At 45.2% G+C, this 26,614-nt stretch overlaps 1 protein-coding gene across 3 annotated transcripts in view; it reads left to right on the top strand.

The window, feature by feature from the left end:
- scube1 (signal peptide, CUB domain, EGF-like 1) overlaps positions 1-26,614 on the top strand; it is a 406,877-nt gene that overhangs the window by 272,166 nt on the left and 108,097 nt on the right. For all 3 annotated transcript variants that reach the window (XM_072484510.1, XM_072484511.1, XM_072484512.1), the window contains one exon: positions 15,024-15,146. In XM_072484510.1, the coding sequence (XP_072340611.1) occupies positions 15,024-15,146 (123 nt within the window). The remainder of the gene's footprint in view (positions 1-15,023; positions 15,147-26,614) is intronic.

The following is a 26,614-nucleotide window of genomic DNA, read 5'->3' on the forward strand; positions in this document are numbered from 1 at the left end:
GACCCATTGGGAATCAACCCCTCTTACCCAGCTCCGCGCCTTCTCCACATTCGCCGCCCAGTAGTAATACATCAGGTCAGAAGACCCAAACCCCCTGCCTGCCTTCCCCTCTGTAGCAGGACCTTTCTAACTCTGGCCACCTTTCCTCCCCATATGAACGACGTAATCCTTCCCTCAATCTCTCTGAAAAAAGCCTTTGGCAGGAAAATCGGCAGGCATTGAAAAATAAACAGAAATCGTGGCAACACGTTCATTTTAATCGCCTGTACCCGCCAGTGACATAGGGAGACCATCCCACCTTGCCAGATCAGCTTTCACTCTCCCCACCAAACTAGATATTTTGTATCTGAGGAGTACCCCCCCCCCCGCCACTCCCAGGCAACCTGCACCCCCAGGTACCTAAAGTGAGTCCCTGTCCTATGGAATGGCAGCCCCCCCACCCCTGAATGAAAATGAAAATCGCTTATTGTCACAAGTAGGCTTCAATGAAGTTACTGTGAAAAGCCCCTACTCGCCACATTCCGGCGCCTGTTCGGGGAGGCTGGTACGGGAATCGAACCATACTGCTGGCCTGCTTTGGTCTGCTTTAAAAGCCAGCGAGTTATCCCAGTGTGCTAACCGGGTGCCCCCACATCTGGTCGAGATACCACAAAATACTCACTCTTGTCTAGATTTAGCTTGTACCCCGAGAAAGACCCAAACACTCGCAGCAGCTCCAATATTCCCCCGATCGACACACTCGGTTCCGTCACGTATAACAGCAAGTCATCGGCATATAGGGACACCCTATGCTCTATCCCCCCCGCGCACAATTCCTTTCCATACCCCCGAACTTCTTAATGCGATGGCCAACGACTCAATTGTTAAGTAATGGGTTAGGAAACATTGCAATTAGTTGTCTCATTTATGTTAAGTATCCATTAATTGACACTGATATGTAAAGGGGCTTCAGGTGGCCTCTGTCAGGTGATGTATACTGAGAGTTTTGTGCAAAGGCTGTTGGAAGGAAATAAATGTGTGTTTGTGAAAAAGGAACAGAACTTTAGATTCTTCATATCACAGCAACTAAAACGTCTAACAACTGGTAGCAGATGGTGGTTGCTGTGTAAATGTGAAGGGTTGAAAGATACAACTTTCCAGATCAAACCAAGGAGTGAGTGAGAAAAGAAAAGAAAAGGGATATATGGCTGAACCGAGGATAAAGATGGCTGGATATGACTATCCTCCCTTATTTTCTGAAAGGGAATCGTACGACCAATGGAGAAGTGCAGTAGTTATGTGGACTAAGGTAACTGCTTTGGGAAAGAGAAAACAAGGTATGGCATTGGCTCTTTCTCGACCTTATGACAGTAAAATCCGAAACAAAGTGCTTTCTGAGCTGGAATTGGAAGAGTTAGACTCAGAAGAAGGTCTGGAGACGTTATTACATTATATGGATAAGATTTATCTTTTTAGAAAGATGACTTGTTAAGTGTGTATGAAGCATGGTCGGATTTTGATAAGTTCTGGAAAATGGAGGATATCTCCATGGAAGACTATATAATGGAATTTGGTAGACTATATAAAAGACTGCAGAAACACAACCTGGAATTTCCACAGTCTGTGTTGGCCTTTAAATTACTTGACTGTGCTAGAGTGAGCAATATGGATAGGCTCCTGGTTTTGACAGGAGTTCAGTTTACTGATAAGGATACCTTATTCGAACAGATGACAAAAGCTTGACAAAAGTTTCTGGGGAAACATTTGATTCCGATGGCACTGATGACCCAAATATTGTCAGCCTGCAATAAGGCAGAATATGGAAGATACACTACTAACAGGATGGCGAAATCGTATGGCTACGAACAGGGTTCAAGACTATAGAAGGAGACCGAGACAAGGAAATTATGAAGACAGAAACCCAGTTAGAACCTACAATCGCAAGATGAAACCCAGAAATGCACAGGGCATGATAAATCAATGTTTTCGATGTGACTCTCAATACCATTATGCTTTCAACTTTCGAATGCGTTATGATAGAGTGTTTGAAGCGACACATGACACGGAAGAGTCAGAAGAGGAAAAAGATAGTGACCAGAAAGAAGGCATTGTCCTATTGACAAGCAGTTTTACGTCGGTAATGAGGGTGTTGGTTGCAGAATCCTTCAACTGTGCTGTATTGGACAGTGGCTGCACATCTACTGTGTGTGGAATTGACTGGTTAAAATGTTACCTGGACTCTTTGAATGCTGAAAATTGTAACAAGGTTGAGGAATTTGAACGTTCCACAAGTTTCAGGTTTGGGGATGATAATACTCTGAAGTTGCTGAAAAGAGTGGTGATCCCTTGCAATATTGCCGGAGTGAATCATTTCATTAGCACGGATGTTGTATCAAGTGAGATACCTTTTGCTTCTGAGCAGACCGTCGATGAAGAAACATGAAACTGGATATGGAACAGGATAAGGCAACAGTTTTTGGAAAGACGGTGGACTTACAATTTACACAGTACGGACACTATTGTATTCCATTACTGACAAATAATATTTCAAGTAGAGTGGTTAAGGATGTGTTAATGGCAGTTGAAAATGGGACTTTAGCTGATAAAAAGCTTGTGGTATTAAAACTGCATAGGCAATTTGCACATCCATCTCCTCGGAAGCTGAAAAATTTATTAAAGGATGCAGGGGTAAGGGATGACGAGTATACTAAACTGATAGAACAGGTTAGTGACCGCTGTGAAGTTTGTAGGAAGTACAGAAGGACACCAGCACGACCAACAGTAACCCTACCTTTGGCCAGGGATTTTAACGACATTGTGGCCATGGACCTTAAGATCTGGGATAAAGCAAATAATATATTTATTTAGCATTTTGTAGATTTAGCAACCAGATTTAGCCAATCAACGATTGTACGAAGTAATGAAAAGAGAGTAATTCTGGATCAAATCGTGGAAAAATGGATAGGGACAGGAATGGGTCCACCGGCAAAATTCCTCACGGACAATGGAGGAGAATTTGCTAATGATGAGTTTAGGGATATGTGTGAAAACATGAATATTAGAGTTATGAATACGGCTGCAGAAAGCCCATTTAGTAATGGTGTCTGTGAAAGAAATCATGCTGTCATTGATGACATACCGGACAATTTTGGCAGATCGACCAAACTGCAGGCTAAATTCAGCTTTAGCATGGGCAGTACATGCAAAGAATTCATTGCAGATGGTTGGGGGCTATAGCCCTTATCAATTAGAAATCCTAAAATTCCATCCATTTTGGATGACCAGCCTCCAGCTTGGGAGGGGACTACAATTAGCTCTGGTTTTGCTGAATATTTAAGTGCATTACATCGCAGTAGAAAAGCTTTTTTGGAAGCAGAAGTCTCTGAAAGAATTTGCAGAGCTTTAAGACATAACGTACGGCCATCAGATGCCGTTTTTCAGCAAGGAGGCATGGTATACTATAAGAGAGACAATTCTAATGAATGGAAAGGACCAGGGAAGATCATAGGCATAAGTGGAAAAACAATTATTGTGCAACATGGTAATCAAACTGTTAGGGTACATTCATCAAGGATAATGGGTACAGAATACAAATTTTCAAATTAGACAGAGCAAACAGACATGACGACGAACCAGAGTCACCTGGTACGCATGTGTTACAGAACTATGAGGACCAATTAACTGATATAGACGAGGTTTCTGTGGAGGAACACAACACTTCTGATGAATTAGAACAGGCCATTTTTCCGAAAGGGCAATTGCCAAAAGTTGGTACAAAAGTGACATACTTGCCTGAAGGGTCTAGTCAATGGAAGGATGCAACTGTTATTAGCAGGGAAGGCCACTGGAAAGTATAAACATTGGTTGAATGTACAGCATTCAGGAGAAGGAGAGTCAAGACAATGGATTGGGAAAACGAAGTTCAAAAATAGAGGGCACAGAAACGCAGTGCTAGTTCAGATAGTACATTGGATAGTGAACAGGTCCGTAGGAAAAGGTCGATAACTATTGAAAGGACATCCCACAGCAGAAGGGAAAGATCAAGCAGTAGCAGTACAGAACGAGATACCAGGCGGGAGAGGGAACGTAGTTCATCAAGATCTCGGAACATGAGTAAGACTACGAACACTAATAGGAGTAGAAGCCCACATGCACGTGAGACTTTGGTGGCTTCAAATAAATTAGATGAAAAAGTTATCAAAGAAGCTAAACAGCAATAATTGCATAGTTGAAGTGAATTTGGGGTGTACACGGAAGTACCGGATAGGGGACAAAGAGCTCTATCCCACAGATGGATTTGCATGGAAAAGGTTCTTCCGGATGGAAATTATAAGGCAAAGGCCAGGCTTGTGGCAAGGGGATTTCAAGAAAACTTAGAAGATCAGGATTTAAGGGTAGATTCACCTACAGCAGGCAAGGTTATTTTAAAGATCTTCTTGGCTCTATTAGCCATAAAGGCATGGGAATGCAAATCTATAGATATAAAAGCTGCCTTTTTGCAGGGGCATCAGCTCCAGAGAGACATTTTTCTCCCTCCTCCTAAAGAAGCAGCTAACACAGAAGGGGTACTCTGGAAGTTGAACAAATGTGTATATGGATTAAATGATGCATCTAGAGTCTGGTATTTTTCGGTAAGGTCAGTTTTGTTAAAGTTAGGCTGTTGCCAGTAGAAAGCAGATCCTGCAATGTTTTACTGGCACTATAAAGGAAATCTTTCTGGCATTGTTTATGATGCATGTCAATGATGTTTTGTGGGGTGGGACTAGTGATTTTGATGCTATTGTAATTTCTGGTTTGAGGAAAGAATTCAGGGTTGGAAGTCAGGCTGCCGGTGCATTTAAATATATTGGACTGGAAATTGGACAGACTAAGTAAGGGGCAACTTTATGTCAGCAATCTTATTCGGAAAGCATCAGCCCAATAGCAATTAGTCGTGGCCGAGTTTCACAAAAAGACGCAATGGTTTCAAAGATAGAAAAAGAGCAACTGCGAAGTTTAATTGGGCAACTGAACTGATTAGGTAGACAGACTAGACCGGACGTGAGTTTTGATGTCTTAGAGTTGAGTACAAAAATGAATGATCCCAAAGTGGAAGACATAATAAGAGCAAATAAAGCGTTGGCCAAACTAAAAATGCAGGAGTGTGTTTTGAAGTTCCCGGTTTTAGGTGACCTTCGGCACTTGAAACTCATAGTTTATAGTGATGCGTCCTACGCAAATTTATGTGATGGGGTTTCAAGCGCAGGAGGTTTTATAATTTTCCTTTTGGGGAGCAATGGTAAATGTTGCCCGCTTGTGTGGGAAACAAAGAAAATAAGGAGAGTGGTAAAAAACACTTTTGCTGCTGAGATGTTAAGCCTTGTAGAGGCAGTGGATATGGCCTTTTGTATAAGTATGATATTGACAGAAATTTTGGGATTAGGGGATTTGGGTAATATACCTATTGACTGTCACATTGACAATAAATCCCTGTGGGAAAACGTGCACTCTACAAAAAGTGTCAATGAAAAGAGGTTACGGATAGACATCGCAAGTTTGAAGCAGATGTTGGACAGAGGGGAAATAACAAAAATTAATTGGGTCGACAGGAGCTATCAACTGTCAGACTGTTTTACGAAAAGAGGGGCGAGTTCAGAAACTTTTGGGTATTGTTAATGAAGGGCGCTTGTTTCTGTGACTTTTCTTTTTCTTTCTTGTCCAAACAAAAAAGGGGGGAAATCATGTGTGTGTTTTTGAGTTCCTTGAAATTTTGTTTTCACCTAATTTTTTTTCTCCAAGGAATCGGGAGACTGTTAAGTAATGGGTTAAGAGACATTGCAATTAGTTGTCTCATTTATGTTAAGTATCCATTAATTGACACTGATATGTAAAGGGGCTTCAAGTGGCCTCTGTCAGGTGATGTATAGTGAGAGTTCTGTGCAAAGACTGTTGGAAGGAAATAAATGCGTGTTTGTGAAAAAGAAACAGCACTTTAGACTCTTCATATCACAGCAACTAAAACGTCTAACAACAATCGCGAGTGCAAACAGCAGGTGGGACATAGGACATCCCTGCCTAGTCCCACGGTGGAGAGAAAAGTATCTCGAGTTGATGTTGTTTGTGCGGACACTCGCCCTCGGCTCCTTATATTGTAGCTTTACCCAATTCACAAATCTTGGTCCAATCCCAAACCGCTCCAGAACTGTCATCAAGTACCCCCATTCCACCTGGTCGAACGCCTTCTCAGCGTCCAATGCCACAACCACCTCTGTTTCTTTCCCCTCTGCCAGTGCCATAACGACGTTCAACACCCTTCTAATGTTTGAAAAGAGCTGCCTCCCTCTCACGAACCCCACCTGATCTTCACATATCACCTTCGGGAGGCACTCTTCCAGCCTACCCGCCAGTACCTTCGCCAATACTTTTGTATACTGCTGCGTCCCACTGGAGCTGACCTGCTACAGACTTATCTCCATGTTCGTAAACTGCACCCCTTGCTCGTCTCAGTTGGCGCACCGCCTTCCTGGTAGATAGTCGGTCAAAGCTCGCCTGTAGTTCCTTCCTCTTTTCCAGCTTTGCTGGGTCCCATCCTCTGCATAACTCCTGTCTACCTCCAGCATCTCATCTATTACCCTTTGCCTCTCCAACCTCTCCTCTTTGTCCACCCTGGTCTTAAACAAAATCACCTCATCCCTCACCACCGCCTTTAGTGCCTCCCAGACGACCGCCTTCGACACCTCACCCGTACAGTTGAAACCTACATACTCCTTAATAACCTTTTCAATTTTGTCACAAAACACTTGGTCCCCCAAAAGTCCCACATCTAATTTCTACCCCGGCCGCGAATATACCTTGTGGACTGCTGAGAAAAACGAGTACTCCCGCTCCCTCGGTTGCAGAAACCTCCAAGGGTCCCCCCCCCCCCCCATTTCCACCATTAGCCCAGCTAATGCCTTCGCCCCCCCCCGATGGAAACAGGCCGTGACCTGTCCAACCTTGGCTCCTGCACCAAGTTCCAGTTCCCCGCCCCCCCGCTATTAGTTTGTGTGTGTCCAAGTCGGGGATGGCCCCAAACACCTTCTTTGCGAATCCCACATCGTCCCAATTGGGGCCATATACATTTAGCCACGCCACTAACCTCCCCTCCAGCGCCCCTGTCACAATCACATATCTACCCCCCTGATCCGCCATCACCTTCTCCATCTGGAAGCGTACTCTTTTGCTGACCATTACTGCTACCCCTCGAGCCCTTCCGTCAAGTCCAGAGTGAAACACCTGACTAACCCAGCCCTTTTTAAGTCTCACCTGGTCCTTCACCCTCAAGTGAGTCTCCTGCAGCATTGCTACATCGGCTTTCAAATTTTTAAGATGCGCAAGCACCCTTGACCTCTTGACCGGAGCTCCTAACCCCCTCACGTACCATGTGACTATCCTAACTGGGGGTCTCTCACCCCACCCACCCTTCTTATCCACCATCATCATACCACCGGGTCCTGCCCCATAAGCCTGAGCCGCCCATGTCAATTATTAACATTGAACCCCTTCCCCCTGCCTCCCAAAACCCCCCCCTACATTTCCTCTAGAAAAAACATCTCCCAGTATCAATCCCTTCCCCCCCCCCCTCGCTCGCCTCGTAGGCCCATCGCAACCTGCCAACCAGGCTCCAATATCTGCAGCCCTCCTCTCACCTCACCTCCGTTCACTAGCCGACTTTAGCTAGCTAGTGCGGGTGGCTCCCCCTGCCATGCTATACCGTCCCATCCCACCCAGTCCCAGAGAAAGAAAAAACAGAAACACCAATCCAACCCATACAATTCATTAAACTAAGATATAACCGTTGCATCCCAGAATGCCAATCAACCCAACTAATAACGTGAACTCTGTAACAATGTGAAGAGAAGTAAATTACAATACACGTCAGTGAAAAGAAAGTTATAACATTTATACATTTTCCAGCTCCCCAATCACAGTCCACAGTCTCTTCCAGCTCCACTCCTCACGTCTGCCCCAAGCCTTCTGCCCGCACGAACACCTCAGCCGCCTCCGCTGTCTCGAAATAAAAGTCTTTGGCACCATAGGTCACCCTCAGCTTCGCCGGGTACACCATACCAAATCAGAATCCCTTCTTGTACAGTGCCGCTTTCACTCGCCCGAACGCCGCTCGTCTTTTTGCCAACTCCACCGTTGAGTCCTGGTAGATCCGAACTCCAGCACCATCCCACTGCACCTCACGCTTCTGCTTCGCCCAGCTTAACACCTTCTCCTTCATGCAGTACTTATGGAAACTGTTGATTACTGCTCTTGGCGGCTGTGCGGGTTTATGTTGACGTCATCATATGGTCCACGACCCCAGAGGAACATATATCTCGTCTGCAACAAGTCTTCAGGCGCATACATGCCAACGGCCTGAAATTAAATAAAACCAAATGCTCCTTTGGCATGTTGTCAATTAAGTTTCTCGGTGATCAGATCTCCCAGCAGGGCGTGCAACCAGACTCGGACAAAGTCAAGGCCATCAACACAATGAAGACCCCAGAGGACAAGAAGGTAGTCCTCCGCTTCCTGGGGATGGTATATTTTCTGGGGACATTCATTCCCAACCTCGCATCACACAGTACAGCCCTCAGGCACCTGGTGAAGAAGTCCACCACTTTCCAGTGGCTACCCGCACATCAAGCAGAGTGGCTTGAGTTGAAAGCGAAGTTCTAGCTTTTTTTTGACCCAGCGAGGGAGACTAAAATCTCCACAGACGCCAGCCAGGACGGCATTGGGGCGGTGCTCCTCCAGAAGGACAACACCTCGTCCTGGGCTCCAGTGGCCTACGTGTCCAGGGCCATGACACCCACTGAGCAACGATATGGTCAAATAGAGAAAGAATGCCTGGGCCTTCTCACTGGCATCGTGAAATTCCACGATTATGTCTATGGTCTCCCGACTTTTACAGTAGAGACAGACCACAGACCCCTAGTGCACATTATACACAAGGACTTAAATAACATGACACCCAGGCTCCTGCGCATTCTTCTTCGACTCCGCAGGTATGATTTTGAACTGGTTTACACACCTGGAAAGGAGCTAATCATCGCGGATGCCCTGTCGCGTGCCATGTGAGCAGGTAGACTTCATACACGACATTGAAGCACAGGTGCTACTGTCTGCCAGCACCCTCCCGACATTCGATGAACGACTCGTCATCATTCGAGAAGAAACCGCCAAGGACCCTCTTCTGCAGCGGGTCATACATCACCTCACGAATGGCTGGCAGAATGGGCAATGCCCCCAATACTATAATGTAAAGGATGACCAAACTGTTGTCGAGGGGATCCTCCTGAAATTGGATCGCATCGTCATTCCGTGCAGCCTCCAGAGCTTGGTGCTCATGCAGATACATGAGGGACACCTCGGTATTGAGAAGTGCAGGCGCACTGCTCGGCAGGCTGTCTATTGGCCCGGCATCAATGAGGACATATCAAACATGGTCCTCAATTGCGCGACCTGCCAGCGCTTCCAGCCTGCTCAGCCCAAAGAAATGCTCCAGCAGCACGAGATCGTGACCTCTCCATGGTCTAATTTCGGAGTTGACCTTTTTCATGCCAACGGGCGTCACTACGTCCTGATAACCGATTACTTCTCCAGTTACCCCGAGGTAGTGCAACTGTGAGACCTAACATCCAGGACTGTCATAAAGGCCTTCAAATAGGCGTTTGCCAGGCATGGAATCCCGCTCATGGTTATGAGCGACAGCGGTCCCTGTTTCTATAGTCAAGAATGGTCCAACTTCACAAAGCAATACCACTTCCAGCACATCACCTCTAGCCCGCATTATCCACAATCTAATGGGAAGGTAGAAAAAGGGGTCCATATCATGAAGCAAATGCTCTGTAAGGCTGCAGACTCAGCTTCGGACTTTAATCTTGCTCTTCTGGCGTACAGAGCAACCCCTCTGTCCAACGGTATGTCTCCAGCACAGCTCCTTATGAATCGTAACCTGTGGACGACTGTTCCGGCCATTCATGTACCTGACCTGGATCACCTTCCAGTGCAGCAAAAGATGCAGCAGATCAGAACCCGGCAAAAGCTGACATATGATGCTCATGCTACTGATCTGCCCGTGCTCTCTCCGAAGGACGCTGTTCGCATCAAGTTGCCTGGTGGAGGCTGGTCAGCTCCAGCTGTTGTTGTTCGACAGGCTGCTCCCAGGTCGTTTGTGGTTTGCATGGCTGATGGATCTATTGTCAGGCGCAGCAGAAGGGCACTACGCAAAGTTGCCTGCCCACCACCGGATCTCACGTTCTCAGATGTCATTATGCCTTATCCGGACACCTCGCTCCACGAGGCCACCAATCTGGCTGCATGCCAACCTGTCAAGACACCACCATCCCCGCCTCCACCTCTCAGGCGGTCCACAAGAATCCAACGATAGCCCCAACGACTGGACTTATAAATAGTTCCTTTGTATATATACTGTTATTTTTCTGCACGCTAGACACCTTACATGTATATATACATTCACTCACCAATTGCGGTATATAGTTACTTTTGTAAATGTGTCGTATATGCTCTGAGCAGCCGACAAATTTTTTTTAAAAGGGGGGATGTCATAATATGCACCATGCACATCATGAGGTAAAAGCAGGCAGTGACAGACACCCAGGTTAGCCAATCAACATACAGGACAGAACACAACCAATCACCAGACAGAACACCAGAGGGGGGGCTTCCAACTATAAAACACACAAGGCATCTGCACTCTGCCTCTTTCCACTGGTGACAACTGTAGTGACAGTCAGGATGTACAAATCATTCAACACCTTCTACACGTGGATCAGAGCTAGCCTGGCCTAGATAGTTAATGTTAGTTTACTTAGAGTAGTAGAGAGTCAACCCACAGGCAGCTGTGTGCTTTGTTACTGAAGTTCAATAAATCTTATTGAACCAACGCCTACGTTTGGTGTATGCTTGATCATTTAACTGCATCGTGTTGCAGTCCGTGTTACCCCAGGGTGAATAACACGATACTCTAAATTTAAAAGAAAATAATTGTTTCCAGTAGGGCATTCCTAATAAGTTCCTGCATTCAAAAAAATTCTCCCCACCTATTCCTTTGCTTTTTTCGCCATAGAATCATAGAACACTACAATACAGAAGTGTCTCCACCAGTTCTTTAGCAGAGCTATTCAACTGGTTCCTGCAAATTTATTTCCTTTGAGTATTTATTCAATTCTCATTGAATCTACTCCCATCCTCCTTTCAGGCAGTGCATCCCAGATTACAGCAACTTAGGTTCAAAAGCAAAGTTTCCTCATGTCAGCTATTTTTTTCCTTAAACTGTGAGTCCTCTGGTTACTGACTCTCTTGGCACCGTTAACAGTTTAATTGTATTTACTCTATTAAAACCATCCATGATTTTGAACTCCTCTATTGAGTCTCCTCTTAATCTTCTCTATTTTACAGACAATAGCCCCAGCTTCTCCAGTCTTTCCACATAATTGACGTTCTTTACCTCTGGTAATACTAGAATAAATCTTTGCACTATTTAGTTCATATTGCCTCCCCGCACTGATTTTTCCATCCAAAATGTATCTTCTCTGCATCAAATTGAACGTAATAATGATAATCTTTATTAGTGTCACAAGTAGGCTTCCATTAACGCTGCAATGAATTTACTGTGAAAATCCCCTAGTCGCCACACTCCGGTGCCTGTTCGGATACACAGGGAGAATTCAGAATGTCCAGTTCACCTAACAAGCACGTCTTTCGGGAATTGAGGGAGTAAACCGGAGCAACCGGAGGGAGCCCACGCAGACACGGGGAGAACGTGCAGCCTCCGCATAACCAGCCATTTCATCACTATTTTTCAGCCCTCCTGAGCTCTGTCACTATCCTCCTCATTGTCGACCAAATTTCTGAGTTTGAGATTTTGTGCCTCAGTAGGTAGAACCCCTGCCTGAGTCAGAAGCATCAGTTTCATGTCCCACTCCCAAGACTTGTTGGCCATATGTCAAGGCCAATTTCATTTTATTCATGAGATTCACCTCCTATTCCTTTTGACCCTATTACCGCTAGACTACTGATCAGCTTTCTTGACCCCATGATAGATGAGGTTGCACATTTTTCAAAAATAAAATCTTGGGATATGGGCACTGCTGGCAAGACCTACAATTGTGCATCCCTGGCTGCTCTTCAGAAAATGGTGGGAGGCCTTATTGAGCTGTCCATGCGGTGAAGATACTCCCACAATCTGTTTGGTCGGGAGTTTTAGGATTTTTACCCAATGACCATGAAGGAACAGTGACATGCCTAAGATGGGCTGCTGTGTGAGTTGGAGGGCAATTTGGAGGTGATGTTGTTTCAATAAATATGCTGCCCATAACCTACTTGGTGATGTGCGTTTGAGAGGTGTTATGGAATTCTTGGCAAATGCAGTGTGTTCTGCAGGTAGTACACACTACAGATTGATCCTACTGTTGGTGGAGGGTATGATTGTTTATGTTTTAAGGATGGGCTATTGGAGATAGTCATTGCCTGGCACTTCTGTGGTGCCAGTCTACATGTTGTCCAGGCTTTTCTGCATGCAGGCACAGATTACTGTTTAATCATCTAAGTAATTGCGAATAAAGTTGGACATTATTTAATTGTCAGAAAACGTCCATGTTTCTGACCTCATCATGGGAAACAAGAGGCAGGCTCACACATGAAGAATGGCTATTTCCACAAGATATCTGATGGCTATAACCAGCACAAGCCAATCTCCCAAGAGAGAAATGGAGAAAAAATGTTTTTAAAAAGAAAAGGTGCAAACTCACTTTCTTAGGAATAGATTTGAAAAGCCTACTGACATGCATTTTCTCGGGTTCACATATGTAGGACAACAACTTGGAGAAAGTACCAGACAGCAACTGCCACTCCTGAAATACCTTCAGGAAAGGAGGAGAGGATAAAAAAGCACACAGCATTTTTGAAGGCTTACCAGCATTTCAAGTCTGTGACCTTGGTGTTTAATCAGTCTGGGAGACATATATTACCTCATACATACTGGATAGACAAATTGTCACTTAATTATATATGTTAGAAGTCAGACTTCCAAATAACTATCTGAACAAACTATGATTGGCATTGCTTTCTTTACATCAGTAAACAAAGTCTGATCTGTAGACATATGTGACACAAAAGTATGTAAAGATATTCTCTTTCTGATCAGTTGACACAGACAGCAGTTTCTAACTCCCCATCAAAATACTTTTGAGACAAAGGCTTTTTGAGTGCCAGGAGCTGGATGTATCTCTGTGATACTGCTAAGGCTCTTTTAGGAGTTGGGTGGGGGTAGAGTTCTCTGGCTTCTGACCATAGGAAGCAATCCCAACATCTCATTGTAAATGACTTACTACCATAAAAAGGCGATCAGAAAGGGAAGGTCTACCATTATTATCATAGAGGTGCAAAAACAATGCAATTCAGAATTTTCCTTTATACTTACTCTGGAAAAGAATTTATCAGATCTTGTACTTTAATAACACCTCAAGATATTCCAGTAGTCACTGTATGGCTGGAAAGTGAACTCCATTTCAAACACTAAGTGCAGTATTATCTTCAGTCAGAAAGCAGAAAAACACATATAAAAGAAAATGCTGGCCACAAAATTCAGCTGTAGGCACAAAATAGCATTGGCAATGTATACATACGCTTCAGGTGCAACCAAAGATGGATGCCGTTTTGGCAAAGATGTTGGCATGGAATTTAGGCGTGTGTGTTGAAAGTATGCAACATGTCAGGGTACGTAATATTGATCTTACATCAGTGAATCCATTTTCAACCTCAACCCTCAAGCTAACATCCTTTCTTACACACAACTTAACATGCATTCAGCAACAGGACAGATCCCCACCAGCTTACCCATTTGAAAGAGAGCTGACTGGTGGCGATTTAAGATGAGGGTCACCACACCTCAGGTGGAGAACGCAGGGCCTTCATGGATAACCTCTGTCAGTACGGAATAAAACCCGTGCTGTTGGCATCGCTCCACATCACGAACCAGCCGTCCAGCCAACTGAGCTAACCAACACCGCCCACCCCCTCCCCCTTCCCCCGCCTTTACAGCCCCGACTGAAGCATGCAGGCACTCAACAACATGTTTGGCACTGGCTGCATCATATTGTGCTGTTCGTATGCTCTCTGCATCACAACAAACGGGTACAGATTAATCGCACATCATAACCGCTGCACCTGCCTTATCCACATTGTTCCTCATTCTCTTTATTAATTAGCAATTTGTCTTAAACTATGATAGCTTTAGTAGTCCAGATAAATGGACTCAAAGTAATTCAGGAAATAATTTTCAATGTGCCCACGCCTTCCTCTTTTATCCATTAATTGAAACTTAAGTTAATTAGACACCAGATAATAAGTGCCTATGGGGAATGGGTGAGTGAGTTATGCATCCTTACTGTAAGAATGAGGTTCACAGTGCCTTATTGTATTCTGTAAGGCACCTAATAGTTATTTTTTGAAAATCATTCTCAGGATGGGATGTCACTCGCAAGATTTTTATTGTGCGTCACGAGTTATCCAATAAGAAGTTTGATTTGGCTGAGTAGCATACAAGCTCACTTCAGAAGGCAGTTAAGAGAGTCAGCCACCTTGGTGTGAGATTAGAACCACATCCTGCTCCTGCTGGATAAGGATGGCGGGTTTCCTATGTGCTACCACAGATTATTTATTGACTAGCAGTGTTCTGGAATATTCTCCATCTGTCTGGACAGATCAGTAAAGTCTGCATTTTACTTTGGAAATGTCTACAACTAGAAACCTGAAATTGTGATCATGATTTTTAAACCATTGTTAACGTTGGTGCACCAAAACCTATACAGCAGTGGAAGTCAGCAGCCTCATATATTGTGGGGTCCGCAATGTACCTGTTACATCTGGAAGTATTTGTTGAACATAATGTATATTGGGGGATAATGCTGTCAGAATGTCTCCACTCCTGGTTCCAAATGTTGTCCATGCGCCTATATCAGATTATGGTATTAATTTCTTCTATGCTTTTGTGCTTTCTCTGCTCACAGATATTGATGAGTGTTTAGTAAATAATGGCGGATGTGACCATTTCTGCAGGAATACAGTTGGCAGCTTTGAGTGCAGCTGTCGAAAAGGCTACAAGCTGCTGACAGATGAGCGATCCTGTCAAGGTAAGTCTTCATCCACATTATGTCTCGCCTCGTTTACTCCATTGCTATCAAAAATGAGGTAGCTTAAAAAACATCTAAGCTCGTAATTCTTCCCCTGAAAGCCCATGTTCAAAATACAGATAAATATTATGTTTCCTTGTTTACATTAAAGGCTCCATTCAGTTCATCTTCGGTTTAATGTGAGAAGCTTTTCGTAGCCAGGCCCAGAGATCTCTGACACTTGTATTAATTGTGCTATACGCAGCTCAAGAGTATAAACCGATTGCTTTGTGCTCGGAATTCAAAGAAAACATTTTATGCTGGCATTTTCTCAAAATACAACAACGGGTTAGATTTTAACTTTTGTGGCTAGGTAGGAAGCTGATCAGTCACCCATTACTCATCTTGCCTGAATTCCCTTTATGTTGATAGACCCTGATTTTCATAGTAAAAGGGCCTGCTCTCGGAAACTAGCTCCAGCCATGCAGTGGTGAGGTCTCTATAGGGTAGTGCCACTCAGATTGAAAGCAGAAACAGTGCGCTAGGTTTCTCCTCACAGTATTTGGGGTGCTTTCACCCTGATTTTGCATAGCAGAGCCAGTGACAATCCACTCACCCACCCCCATCCCCAACCAGGATCTTGCTGACTCCAGGCCCTCGGATAATACTGAGCAGCAGATTTTAGAACAGAATGAGTTAGTACAAATATTATTTGCGTGAAAAGTTATGTTATTCAAATCTGTTGTGCAAGTTAACAAAGTGTAATGATGTCCTGAAATGAGAAATGTCTTTGAAGAAGTATGCACGGGATTTTTCTTGGGAATGTCAGCATTCTGTTTCTTGTTGCACATTATTAGTAAACAGCACAACTGATTTGTGATTACTGTGAGACCATTGTAGAGAGAGAGAAGTACTGTTGCAATTTGCTCTTCAGCTAATTTGGGAGACTGGCGTCATGGGGCCAATTTTGGCTCCAGCTGCAACGTTTGTTAGCTCCAAAAGCCAAACCAAGGATTTCTAAATTGACCCCATCAGTAAAATGCAATGCTGTTCAGGGTCAGAACCGTATGGTAGGTTTATGCTGATCTCTCCCCTGCTCCTTACTTCTGAGTTAATCAAGTTGATAGAATTCATATGTTCAATTCTCAGCTCCAAATCACTGCAAAGAAATAACAAGTCATCTTGAAAATATATTTTGGAGCCAAGCAGCAGATATGATTGGCTCCAAACTGGTGTGGCCTGATATCTGCTTGGCTCCAGCTTTGGTTCCATTTACTGCTCACAGCTGTTAGTTGATGTTGCATTTCAAAGATAAAATTTTAATGTTGCAAATACGAAGCATGTCAAATATAATTTCACTTCTAATATTAATTCACTGTTGGACTTTTGCTTGCACTATATGGTTTAGGTTCAAGCCCAACACATGCTTTCAAACACATTGGCAAAATCTATTCACCTTAGTCTCTGCCGGAAGGTTTGGCTGGAATCCCAAACAATCGATTTGCGTGCTTTTCTCACAGCAAATTAGTTATCAGCCTGCCAGCTAGTTCCCCAATCAATGAAGGAGGGAGGGCAGGCGGAATGACATACCTAAGGCAGCAATTAAGATCTTGATGTTAGGGATATGGCAACAGTGTTTGCAGGAAACAATCTAGTAGGAAGAAGAATTGACCTGCCACATTGTTGGAGATGTGAAGAAGTTGTTTCCCAGTTCATAGACTTGTCTCTGGAAATGAGGATTCATAAAGTCAGGGCATGAAGGGAAGTCATTTTTCCCGAGAGCGGGAGGAAGAGGCCAGGCAGCCTTACAAAGCAGTAATGGTTTCAAGTTCTTGAGTCTTTCATTGGCCGAAGTATGATGTTGAGGATCTTCATTTGGTATAAGAAATTTGATGACTTTGCGGTCTGGCAAGGTAAGTATCCCTCCAAGTTCAGCTGCCAGCCATCACTCTATCACCTCACAAGTATTCCCCTGCACAGCACCCCTCTGAATGATGCACCTTGCTGTCATACACATTCTCTCCAGCCTCCTTCTCAAATTTCCATCTCAACGGTCATCAAACGCACTCAATCTCAACCTATTGCTTTCATGCTACTATTTTGCACGGTCATCCTACTCAAATGTCTACCTTCCACACACGGCCATCAATTCATTCCTTACAAACCTAACTGTCTGTCTCTTATCATTGCTGCAGAGGAAAGCCCACCAGTAGTGGAGCTGCAGCCAAGGTCACACTGGCTGCAATGTGGGAGGAAGCCCTTGAGGTGGGCAGGGTGGCAACGGTACAGAGCATTGGTGATGGAAAGATAGCATTAGATATCATGCTATCACTGGGCACTTAACCATCACTCATGTTGAACTGATATCAACAAATACATTAAATGTCATAGTCTGCACTATGCTAACTTGGAACCCAATTTCACCTACATTCAGCACTGACTTAGTCTCTCATCTCCCCCCCAAGTGCATTGATGATGGCAGCAGAGGAGATAAGGGAGGAGCTTGAGTTCTCAGACCAGAACTCTGAGGATGCACCATCACCTGGTTTCTGCGCACCCTCCACCAGCACAAATAAACACATCTCAGTGGGTCCAGCTTCTCAGAGATAAGTAGAGTAGCACATGCTGAGGAGTATATCACATACTTGACTAGGAATCAGGGGCTGGAGACAGGCACAGCAGTGGAAAGCCCCTGTTGCAGAGCACAGGACACTTCAAGCACTGCTAGACACATATCTGAGCCTCGGGGAAGATTATGGAGAAGCAACAGCAAATGTTTATGCATCTGACAGGATATCCAGAGGCTGTGAATGACTTTGGTCAGAAAATGAAACATTCCATCCATAACATGATTTCTGTGATGTCCAGGTCTTTGCACTGATGACCCACTCCATTGAAAGAATTCTCAACTTCATGGACAATAAAAGACGCAAGAGGCCATCGCGTGATTGCTGGCCTAGATCAATGGCTTCACACCATGTCTGCCGTTTCACAGACAATCGAAGAAAGCATCTCTTTGGTGGCTGAATGTAACATTCATTTCCCACTCTTGGTTAGCAAGAAAGTGCAGGTGGTCCCTAAGATGGAAGACAGTGGCTGATGACAGTGAGGATTCTTTTCGAGGAACCCCAACATCTTACTTTACCACCCTCCCCCCTCCCTCCAGATGATGCCTCCTGCCCTGATAGTTGAGTTTGTTCCTGTGCACATATAATAGATGATGCAGTCTTTGGAAGATGTCCCCCAGGCTCTGAAGCCCAGAGAATTCTGCCAGGCATCTCCATATGGCAGAGCAGGGGAACGAGCAGCCTTCCTTCCAGCTCTGCTGAAGCTACATGGGTAGCATCATGTAGAAGTAACAGAAAGCGTGCGAGGTAAAGGCCTTAATTACACGAAGGAATTTAATATACGTTGCACAAAACGGCTGTTTCCAACAAACTTTGTGATTATAGGCTTAAGGAACTGCTCCTCTCAGGGCAAGCTTTGCACTGTGGCTGACCACAGGCTTGTCCGTTTCACCATTCTGTACATAGCTGGTCGGTTTTACTCAAATGCCGAATTCCCACAGCGCTCTGGTCTTCTCCAAACTGGCTAATATGTAACCAGCAAGTAAACTGTGCACTATTGGGAGAGAGGGATGCCATTTTTTTTCTTCAAAAAGCTCAATTGCTTTCCTGCCAGATGTACTGGGGTTCCCACTGGACTTGCAACCCAACCTGGAAGACATGATGTGGAGATGGCGGCGTTGGACTGGGGTGAGCACAGTAAGAAGTCTGACAACTCCAGGTTAAAGTCCAACAGGTTTGTTTCAAACACTAGCTTTCAGAGCACTGCTCCTTCCTCAGGTGAATGAAGAAGTATGTTCCAGAAACATACATATAGACAAATTCAAAGGTGCAAGACAATGCTTAGAATGCGAGCATTTGCAGGTAATTAAGTCTTTGCAGATCCAGAGAGATGGGGTAACCCCAGGTTAAAGAGGTGTGAATTGTCTCAAGCCAGGACAGTTGGTAGAATTTCGCAAGCCCAGGCCAGATGGTGGGGGATGAATGTAATGCGACATGAATCCCAGGTCCCGGTTGAGGCCGCACTCATGTGTGCGGAACTTGGCTATAATTTTCTGCTCGGCGATTCTGCGTTGTCGCGCGTCCTGAAGGCCACCTTGGAGAATGCTTACCCGGAGATCAGAGGCTGAATGCCCTTGACTGCTGAAGTGTTCCCCGACTGGAAGGGAACATTCCTGCCTGGTGATTGTCGCGCGATGTCCGTTCATTCGTTGTCGTAGCGTCTGCATGGTCTCGCCAATGTACCACGCTTCGGGACATCCTTTCCTGCAGCGTATGAGGTAGGCAACGTTGGCCGAGTCGCACGAGTATGCACTGCGCACCTGGTGGGTGGTGTTCTCACGTGTAATAGTGGTATCCATGTCAATGATCTGGCACGTCTTGCAGAGATTGCCATGACAGGGTTGTGTGGTGTCGTGGTCACTGTTCTGAAGACTGGGTAGTTTGCTGCAAACAATGGTTTGTTTGAGGTTGCGTGGTTGTTTGAAGGCAAGTAGTGGGGGTGTGGGGATGACCTTGACAAGAAGTTCATCTTCATCGATGATGTGTTGAAGGCTGCGAAGAAGATATCGTAGTTTTCCGCTCCGGGAAAGTACTGGACGACGAAGAGTACTCTGTCGGTTGTGTCCCGTGTTTGTCTTCTGAGGAGGTCGGTGCAGTTTCTTGCTGTGGCGCGTTGGAACTGTCGATCAATGAGTCGAGCGCCATATCCCGTTCGTACGAGGGCATCTTTCAGCGTCTGTAGATGTCTGTTACGCTCCTCCTTGTCTGAGCAGATCCTGTGTATACGGAGGGCTTGTCCATAGGGGATGGCTTCTTTAATGTGTTTAGGGTGGAAGCTGGAGAAGTGGAGCATCGTGAGGTTATCCGTGGGCTTGCGGTAAAGCAAAGTGCTGAGGTGACCTGGAAGAGGACAAGAACTCACACGGAAACTCTACTTGAATGTCACTTTTCAGTATTTTCCAACCCCACAAGCTCTGGAACCCACTTCCACTTGGCTGGGAAATCTCTGCCCAAAATCTAAGCTGACCTGTCAGAGCAGGACTGAAAGAATGATGCCTTATTGGACGTGCGATACTAAACCAAGGTCTAAACGGATATCCCGATTGTAGTCATATCTGAAGTAAAAGTCTCTTGGCAAACCATTTCCCACACTCACATGCACCCATAATAAGCACCAGATTAACTGGTTATTTATGTTGTTGTATGTGGGACTATGGTGAGAATTTTGTGTGATGTGTGAGTGCGCACAAAATCACGCGGGAAGATGTGGGCACAACTCCCAAAGTGATCGCCTACTCACACAACATTTTGGTCGGCGTGCATTTGCCCCAACAGTCAAGCAACCAATTGTGCCCTTTAAGGGGCCAATGTATCACAATTTTACACAGAACATCTGCCTTTCCGGTTGATGGGTGGACCGATAGACAAGGCGGCCTTTATGTTGCAGCTGCAACCTCGATCCAGCACTCAAATAAAATTAACAAATATGTCTGGGAAATGAGGTTTGTCTGTGATTGTGTTGCTGAGACAGTTTTTCCATTGCTATTTATTTTTCACAGGTCTTCAGCTCCCTGAGGGAGCACAGTTGGAGTACTGGCACGCAGCCTCCTTTTCTCAGTGCCTGCCCCCTGCCCACCCTCCGCCCACCCTCCCCGTCAGCGCTCAGCCTTTAACAGCTCGTGTTTCATGCTGGGTGTCTTGTCAGTTGGCCAACCAGCAGGAAATCATGCTCTGGGGCCACCTGGCAGCATATTCCACGACTGCTTCTGGGCCCACTGAGTGAGTACACCCAACGACAAAAAATTCAGACCTGTCTTTTGACTGCAAGTGAATAGCAGACTTCACAAAGACAACTGTGACATAACTAAAAGTTCCCATTGACGGAGCATTTTGGGATGAACTGCTGATGGATTGAGAAGTTGATCATAAATGCAAATGCTTTCATCCAGCTGAATCAAATGTCTTTAGTGATAGCTATAATTACAGCAGATGGCATGGTACTACGGCAAACTATGTATGCTACCACATTGTCGAAAACCATTGAATTGAAATTGATCAAATCATTAAACCGTTAATATTGTTCAGTACATTTTATTGTGTGATTATATTTTTGCAATGTTAATGGCTACTGTGAAATATTAATCACACAAATGTTTCCTGCTGTGTGGCTTTTTAATCATGTTTATTGGTCTTGGCTGTTTTCTGTTTGAAAACTAGCTACAGCCCATTATTGAAATAATTCAACTTTATGTGGCACTATCCCTTTCATGTAGCACAGGTTAATAGATGGCTGGTGCTGAGTTACAAAGCAGTAATTCTGTCCTTAATATTTGCATCATAAACCATCTGAGTAAAATTCATGGCCATTGCAAAATCTGAAGTCTCAGTTAGCTCCTTAAGGTAGACATTTATTATTACGTTTTTACAATACATAAAACGTTCTCAATTTATTTTAAAATGAGCTATTCTGTAGCTGATACAGAGAATACTATAGGGACGATGTCACGTACAGCAGTGCTTTTCAAACTTTTTTTCCCGGGACCAACCTTTACCTTTACCAACCGGCTGACCATTGCGACCCATGCCAACCTTCGTGGCCCACACCCAGCCGACCTTCGCGGCCGACACCCAGCCGACCTTCGCGACCCACGCCCGGCCGACCTTCGCGGCCCACACCCAGCCGACCTTCGCGGCCGACACCCAGCCGACCTTCGCGACCCACGCCCGGCCGACCTTCGCGGCCCACACCCAGCCGACCTTCGCGACCCACGCCCGGCCGACCTTCGCGACCCACGCCCGGCCGACCTTCGCGACCCACGCCCGGCCGACCTTCGCGACCCACGCCCGGCCGACCTTCGCGACCCACGCCCGGCCGACCTTCGCGACCCACGCCCGGCCGACCTTCGCGACCCACGCCCGGCCGACCTTCGCGACCCACGCCCGGCCGACCTTCGCGACCCACGTCCGGCCGACCTTCGCGACCCACGCCCGGCCGACCTTTGCGACCCATGCCCGGCCGTCCTTCGCGACCCACACCCGGCCAACCTTCACGACCAACGCCCGGCCGACCTTCGCGACCCAAGCCCGGCTGACCTTCGCAACCCACACCCGGCCGACCTTCGCGACCCACGCCCAGCCGACCATCGCCACCCATGCCAGGCTGACCTTCGCGACCCACACCGCTCGTCCTTTACCACCCATGCCAGCCGGCCTTCGCAATACACCATTTTCACTTACCTTTAATGCAACAGGTGAGCCTGTTTGGTCCTCACAATCTCACTTGCTTTGTCATTCAATGTTGCACTTCTGCTAAGGGCTTCAGCTGATGATTTAAGTTCTCGCTGCATCCTTTGGAAAAAAATCAAGAGGTTTGTCCTTGAACTCACCATGCTTAGTCTCCAAGTGCCTTTGATGTTTTGAGGGTTTTAAACTTTCATGTGCCAGTACTTCCCTGCATATAACACACCTGGGCTTTACATCCTGATTTTCAATGGCAAAATTAACAATGCTTTACCTCAGGAAATCATCTTGTTCCCAATTTCAGTTTCTTCTTAATGAGTTGTTCACCAGAGCCTTGGAACTCTATTCAGCTCACACCAGCACTGCTTTGTCCTGCCATGGACTCTCCTGAGAAGCTCTCTCCAGCAGATTCCGTTGGGATATTCTGGTCTGTTTGTGTCTCTGGTCCTCTCTTCCTTATTACAAAATTATCCATCTTCATTTCCCCACAGTCTTGTTGCTCGTTGGCTGGCAGCTACAAAATGGAGAAATCTCTGTGATTTCACACACACAGCACATGACATCAGTGTATGGGGGCGCATGACCGGCTCTCTGCCACCACTTCTGGTGGGAACACTCTATCGCTTTTTTAAAAAACCTGGTCTTGGGACCCGCTGGGCTCCCTGCCTGTGGACTGCTACATCTGGCTGAGGGGGCATGCATACACGGGACGGACGGCATTCTGAAAGCCAGTAGCGACCATTGGGCATTTTCTCCCTTGATTGGGAACAGTGCGACCTTCCCGACACCTGCCTGTGACCCACACGTGAGTTGCGGCCCTGAGTTTGAAAATGACTGATGTACAGTAAGTGAAAGAGTATTAAAGATGTTTGTGAGATCAGAATTACAGTATATTGCACCATATGACTGTTAATATAATAATGCAAGAGTTTGTTCCCCAGTGGAATACAGCAATCTGCTGTAACATTTATACATTGCTATACATTTTCTTATTGCTTACAAGCATACAGTAACTTTTCGTTATGAGATGACATTCTTATCAAACTAAGGGAAGAATTTTCCATTCCGGAGACTAAGGGCGGAATTCACCACCCTCCCAACTCTGCTTTGCAGTGGGGAAGGTGGCCCGCTATTGACCAGCAGCAGGATCTTCTGGTCCTAGGGTAAATAGGGTTTCCTGCTGTTCATGAGGATCCCGCAGGGGGTGTCAGCAGGGATGGTAAATGCCAACCTAATTCCAGGGAAGGAAGCAAAAGTCAGGAATGACTTCTGCTGGCAAGGGGACGGCTGAGCACGGCTGTTCAGCTCATAACTTATACAGCTGCGAGAAATCTAATTTTGGGCGGGGGCGGGGGGGCGTTGGGGTGAGCATGATGTGGCCCACCCTGCCATCACCTCATAGGCTCCAACATCTGGCTGTCATATTTGAACAGCACCTAGATGGCCACTCACCATTCACTCATCCATTCTGCTTCTTGAGCCCCAGCCAACACCCTGCCAATCCTGGCTCGGTCTTGTCCCCTCCTCAACGTTCAGCCTTGATGCATCATGTATGACAGGCAGCTGATATATCTCAGTGCGAAGACAAAAACAGTGCCTCCTGACCTGAAAGTCCACAAAGAACTCTACCTCGTCAGGTACATGCCATCTAAGTACAGTTGTGAAACAGAATATTCTAAATTCCTGCTGGCAGAGCATTGTGTTTGGACAGGGGGCAAGATTCTGGAGAGATGGGCTTTTAGTGAGAATGCGTGTGTTGAAATTGGGATTCCTGACATCGATCAAAGGGACACTCGACCCACCTTTAAGCTGCCATGAAAGGCAGAGGAGCTAGATTCCAAACTAATTTCCCGACGTCGAGAAACTGAATTTTGCCCTCACCAAATCTTGCTCCCCCACCCGCCACCATTTCAACCTCTGGTGGGAGTGGAAAATTCTGCCCTAAGAGATTTTGTCAATCCTCCAATGATGCTTGTGGTGGAGGAGTGGGGGAGGGGCTGCTGTAAGAGCCCCCGATGTTTGTGGGGGAGCGACAGGAGGGTCCCCCATGTCCATAGTGGGGAGGGAGGCAGGGGGAGTTTATTTTCTGTGCTATTCAGATTTCTGTGGGGCCAGCCTTGTCGGCTCTATCAGGCCTGCCCTGCTACAGTGATGGCGTAAGTCTGAACTAAATAACTTTGCTGCTCAGCTGGCAAGCTACACAATGGGTTTCAGTCACAACCTGACACGCTGGAAAATATGGGAAATTTCCACCCAGTGGCTTCAGTTTTCCCAATGTTTAGTTGAAGGGAATTTCTACCCATCCAGTACTGAATGTCATTCAAGCAGTGTGACAAATCAGAGACTGTAGAGGGTCAAGAGACATGGTGGTGGGGTAGAGTTTCATGGCATCAGTGTATAAGTGGAACTTAACATCATGGATTCCAATGATGTCGCCAAGGGGCAGAATGTAGAGGAGACATGTGATGGAGCAAAGTTTAGCTCCTTATGGACTTCAGAATTAATAGTGTAGGAGAGGGTAGAGAAGTGATTGCATGTGATTTTCAAGCTATGAATACAGCTGGATTTGTACACTAATGTAGGGGTGACTCATCCTTTTGACTCACTGCAATTGGCACCTTTGGAGATCCATTGGTATGTGAATATGATCAAACAAAGAATAACATGTCATGTGTCATACATATAACAAGTCAAATTATGGTCTATTATTTCAAAAATTCATTTATTGCCTCACATGTTTAGGAATGGGGCAGATTACACTTGAGTATTTGAAAAGTCAGTCCTAATTTTATATATATTCTATAAATATGTAAATATATTTTTTTACAGTTTAGCTTTACATAAGAATTATTATTACAAGTCCAGTCTTGGTTTGAAAAATGCAGGTGTGAATTTGGTTTTTGGTGGTGGTGAGAAATGGTTGGTAATTAATTGGCAATCTACTTTGTACCCTGTCCGAATTTTGTTCCATTGCAGTTACTTGGACAGGGTATGAAACAGGCTATGTAATCACTCTTGCCTGGTTTGAATGAAGACCGCTACCTTGCCCAGAAATTTAGACAGTGCTTAAAAATAGTTTGTGTATTACTAAATAGGAGAAGGAGCATCCCCAACAGTTAAATTCAGATTTACAGTCTGGGTTTGTGCAAATATATGTGGACTAATGTTGGTTCCACAAATTGTCTGAAGTGTTGTTTTATTTCTGAATTGTACATCGTCTGCTGCTCAATAAATTAAGATTTTCTTAAGAGTAGATCTGAAGGTTTAGGTCAAAAAATAATTTGAAGCACAACTATTTTTTGATTGAAGGATTTGGCCTAAATAAGTGTGAACAAAAGAATCGCCACATAGACAACAGAAGCACAATTGTGCATGCATTGCATGATCATTGTCTTTTTAGAAGTGTTTTATCAATAGATAATTACAACATCCATCTCTTCATCACAGTCTGCTCCAAATCATCTTGTCGTGTACACTAGAGCTTCAGTGTTACAGCTTTGCTGTTACAGTGCTTTGCTAAATATCTAAAGTAACCTGCACTGAAACGCTTGATTAATTCCAAAGGTGATGAATGCCATATTCCAGAAGCACTGGAACTTGGCCACATCTGGGGCTGTGAGCCAAAAGCATTTAGTCCATTATTGTACCAAAGGGGGCAATATATACTTTATATTCTTTCTGGAGAATTTTGGTTCTTTTTTAATACTATGTAACATTGCTCAAATAACTGTGCTTGGAAACTGAAGTTTACTCATGAAAATGAGCAAAATGGGACATTTGTCGAATCACATTAATTACCATCGTCGTCGGAAAGTTCGCTTTAGCTGTCAGTTGCTTCCTCATCAAGCGGCATTTCATCAGGTCAGTTTACTTTGAATGGGAGTCAATAGGTTTTTGCACCTTTCTAGCTGCTAAATGAAGCTTGTGGTAGAGCACAGTCTGCTTATTGTTGGGATTTTCCAGACCATTGACTAACAAGCTGCATTTGAATGAGCAGTTAATTTGGCTTGAACCAGAACGGCAAAACACTTAACCCTTTTCTTCCTGCTGTTATATCCGTGTTGTTCAGTGGGCAATGGGTTGCTTCTCAAAGGGCATTTGTTTTTCACGTTTCTTTCCTCATGAAGGTTTGGGTCACCCATTCTAAACCCAATCTCATACAACAGCCCACATCTTGAGGGA

The sequence above is a fragment of the Scyliorhinus torazame genome, chromosome 19 (assembly GCF_047496885.1).
Source record: "Scyliorhinus torazame isolate Kashiwa2021f chromosome 19, sScyTor2.1, whole genome shotgun sequence".
Taxonomy (NCBI): domain Eukaryota; kingdom Metazoa; phylum Chordata; class Chondrichthyes; order Carcharhiniformes; family Scyliorhinidae; genus Scyliorhinus; species Scyliorhinus torazame.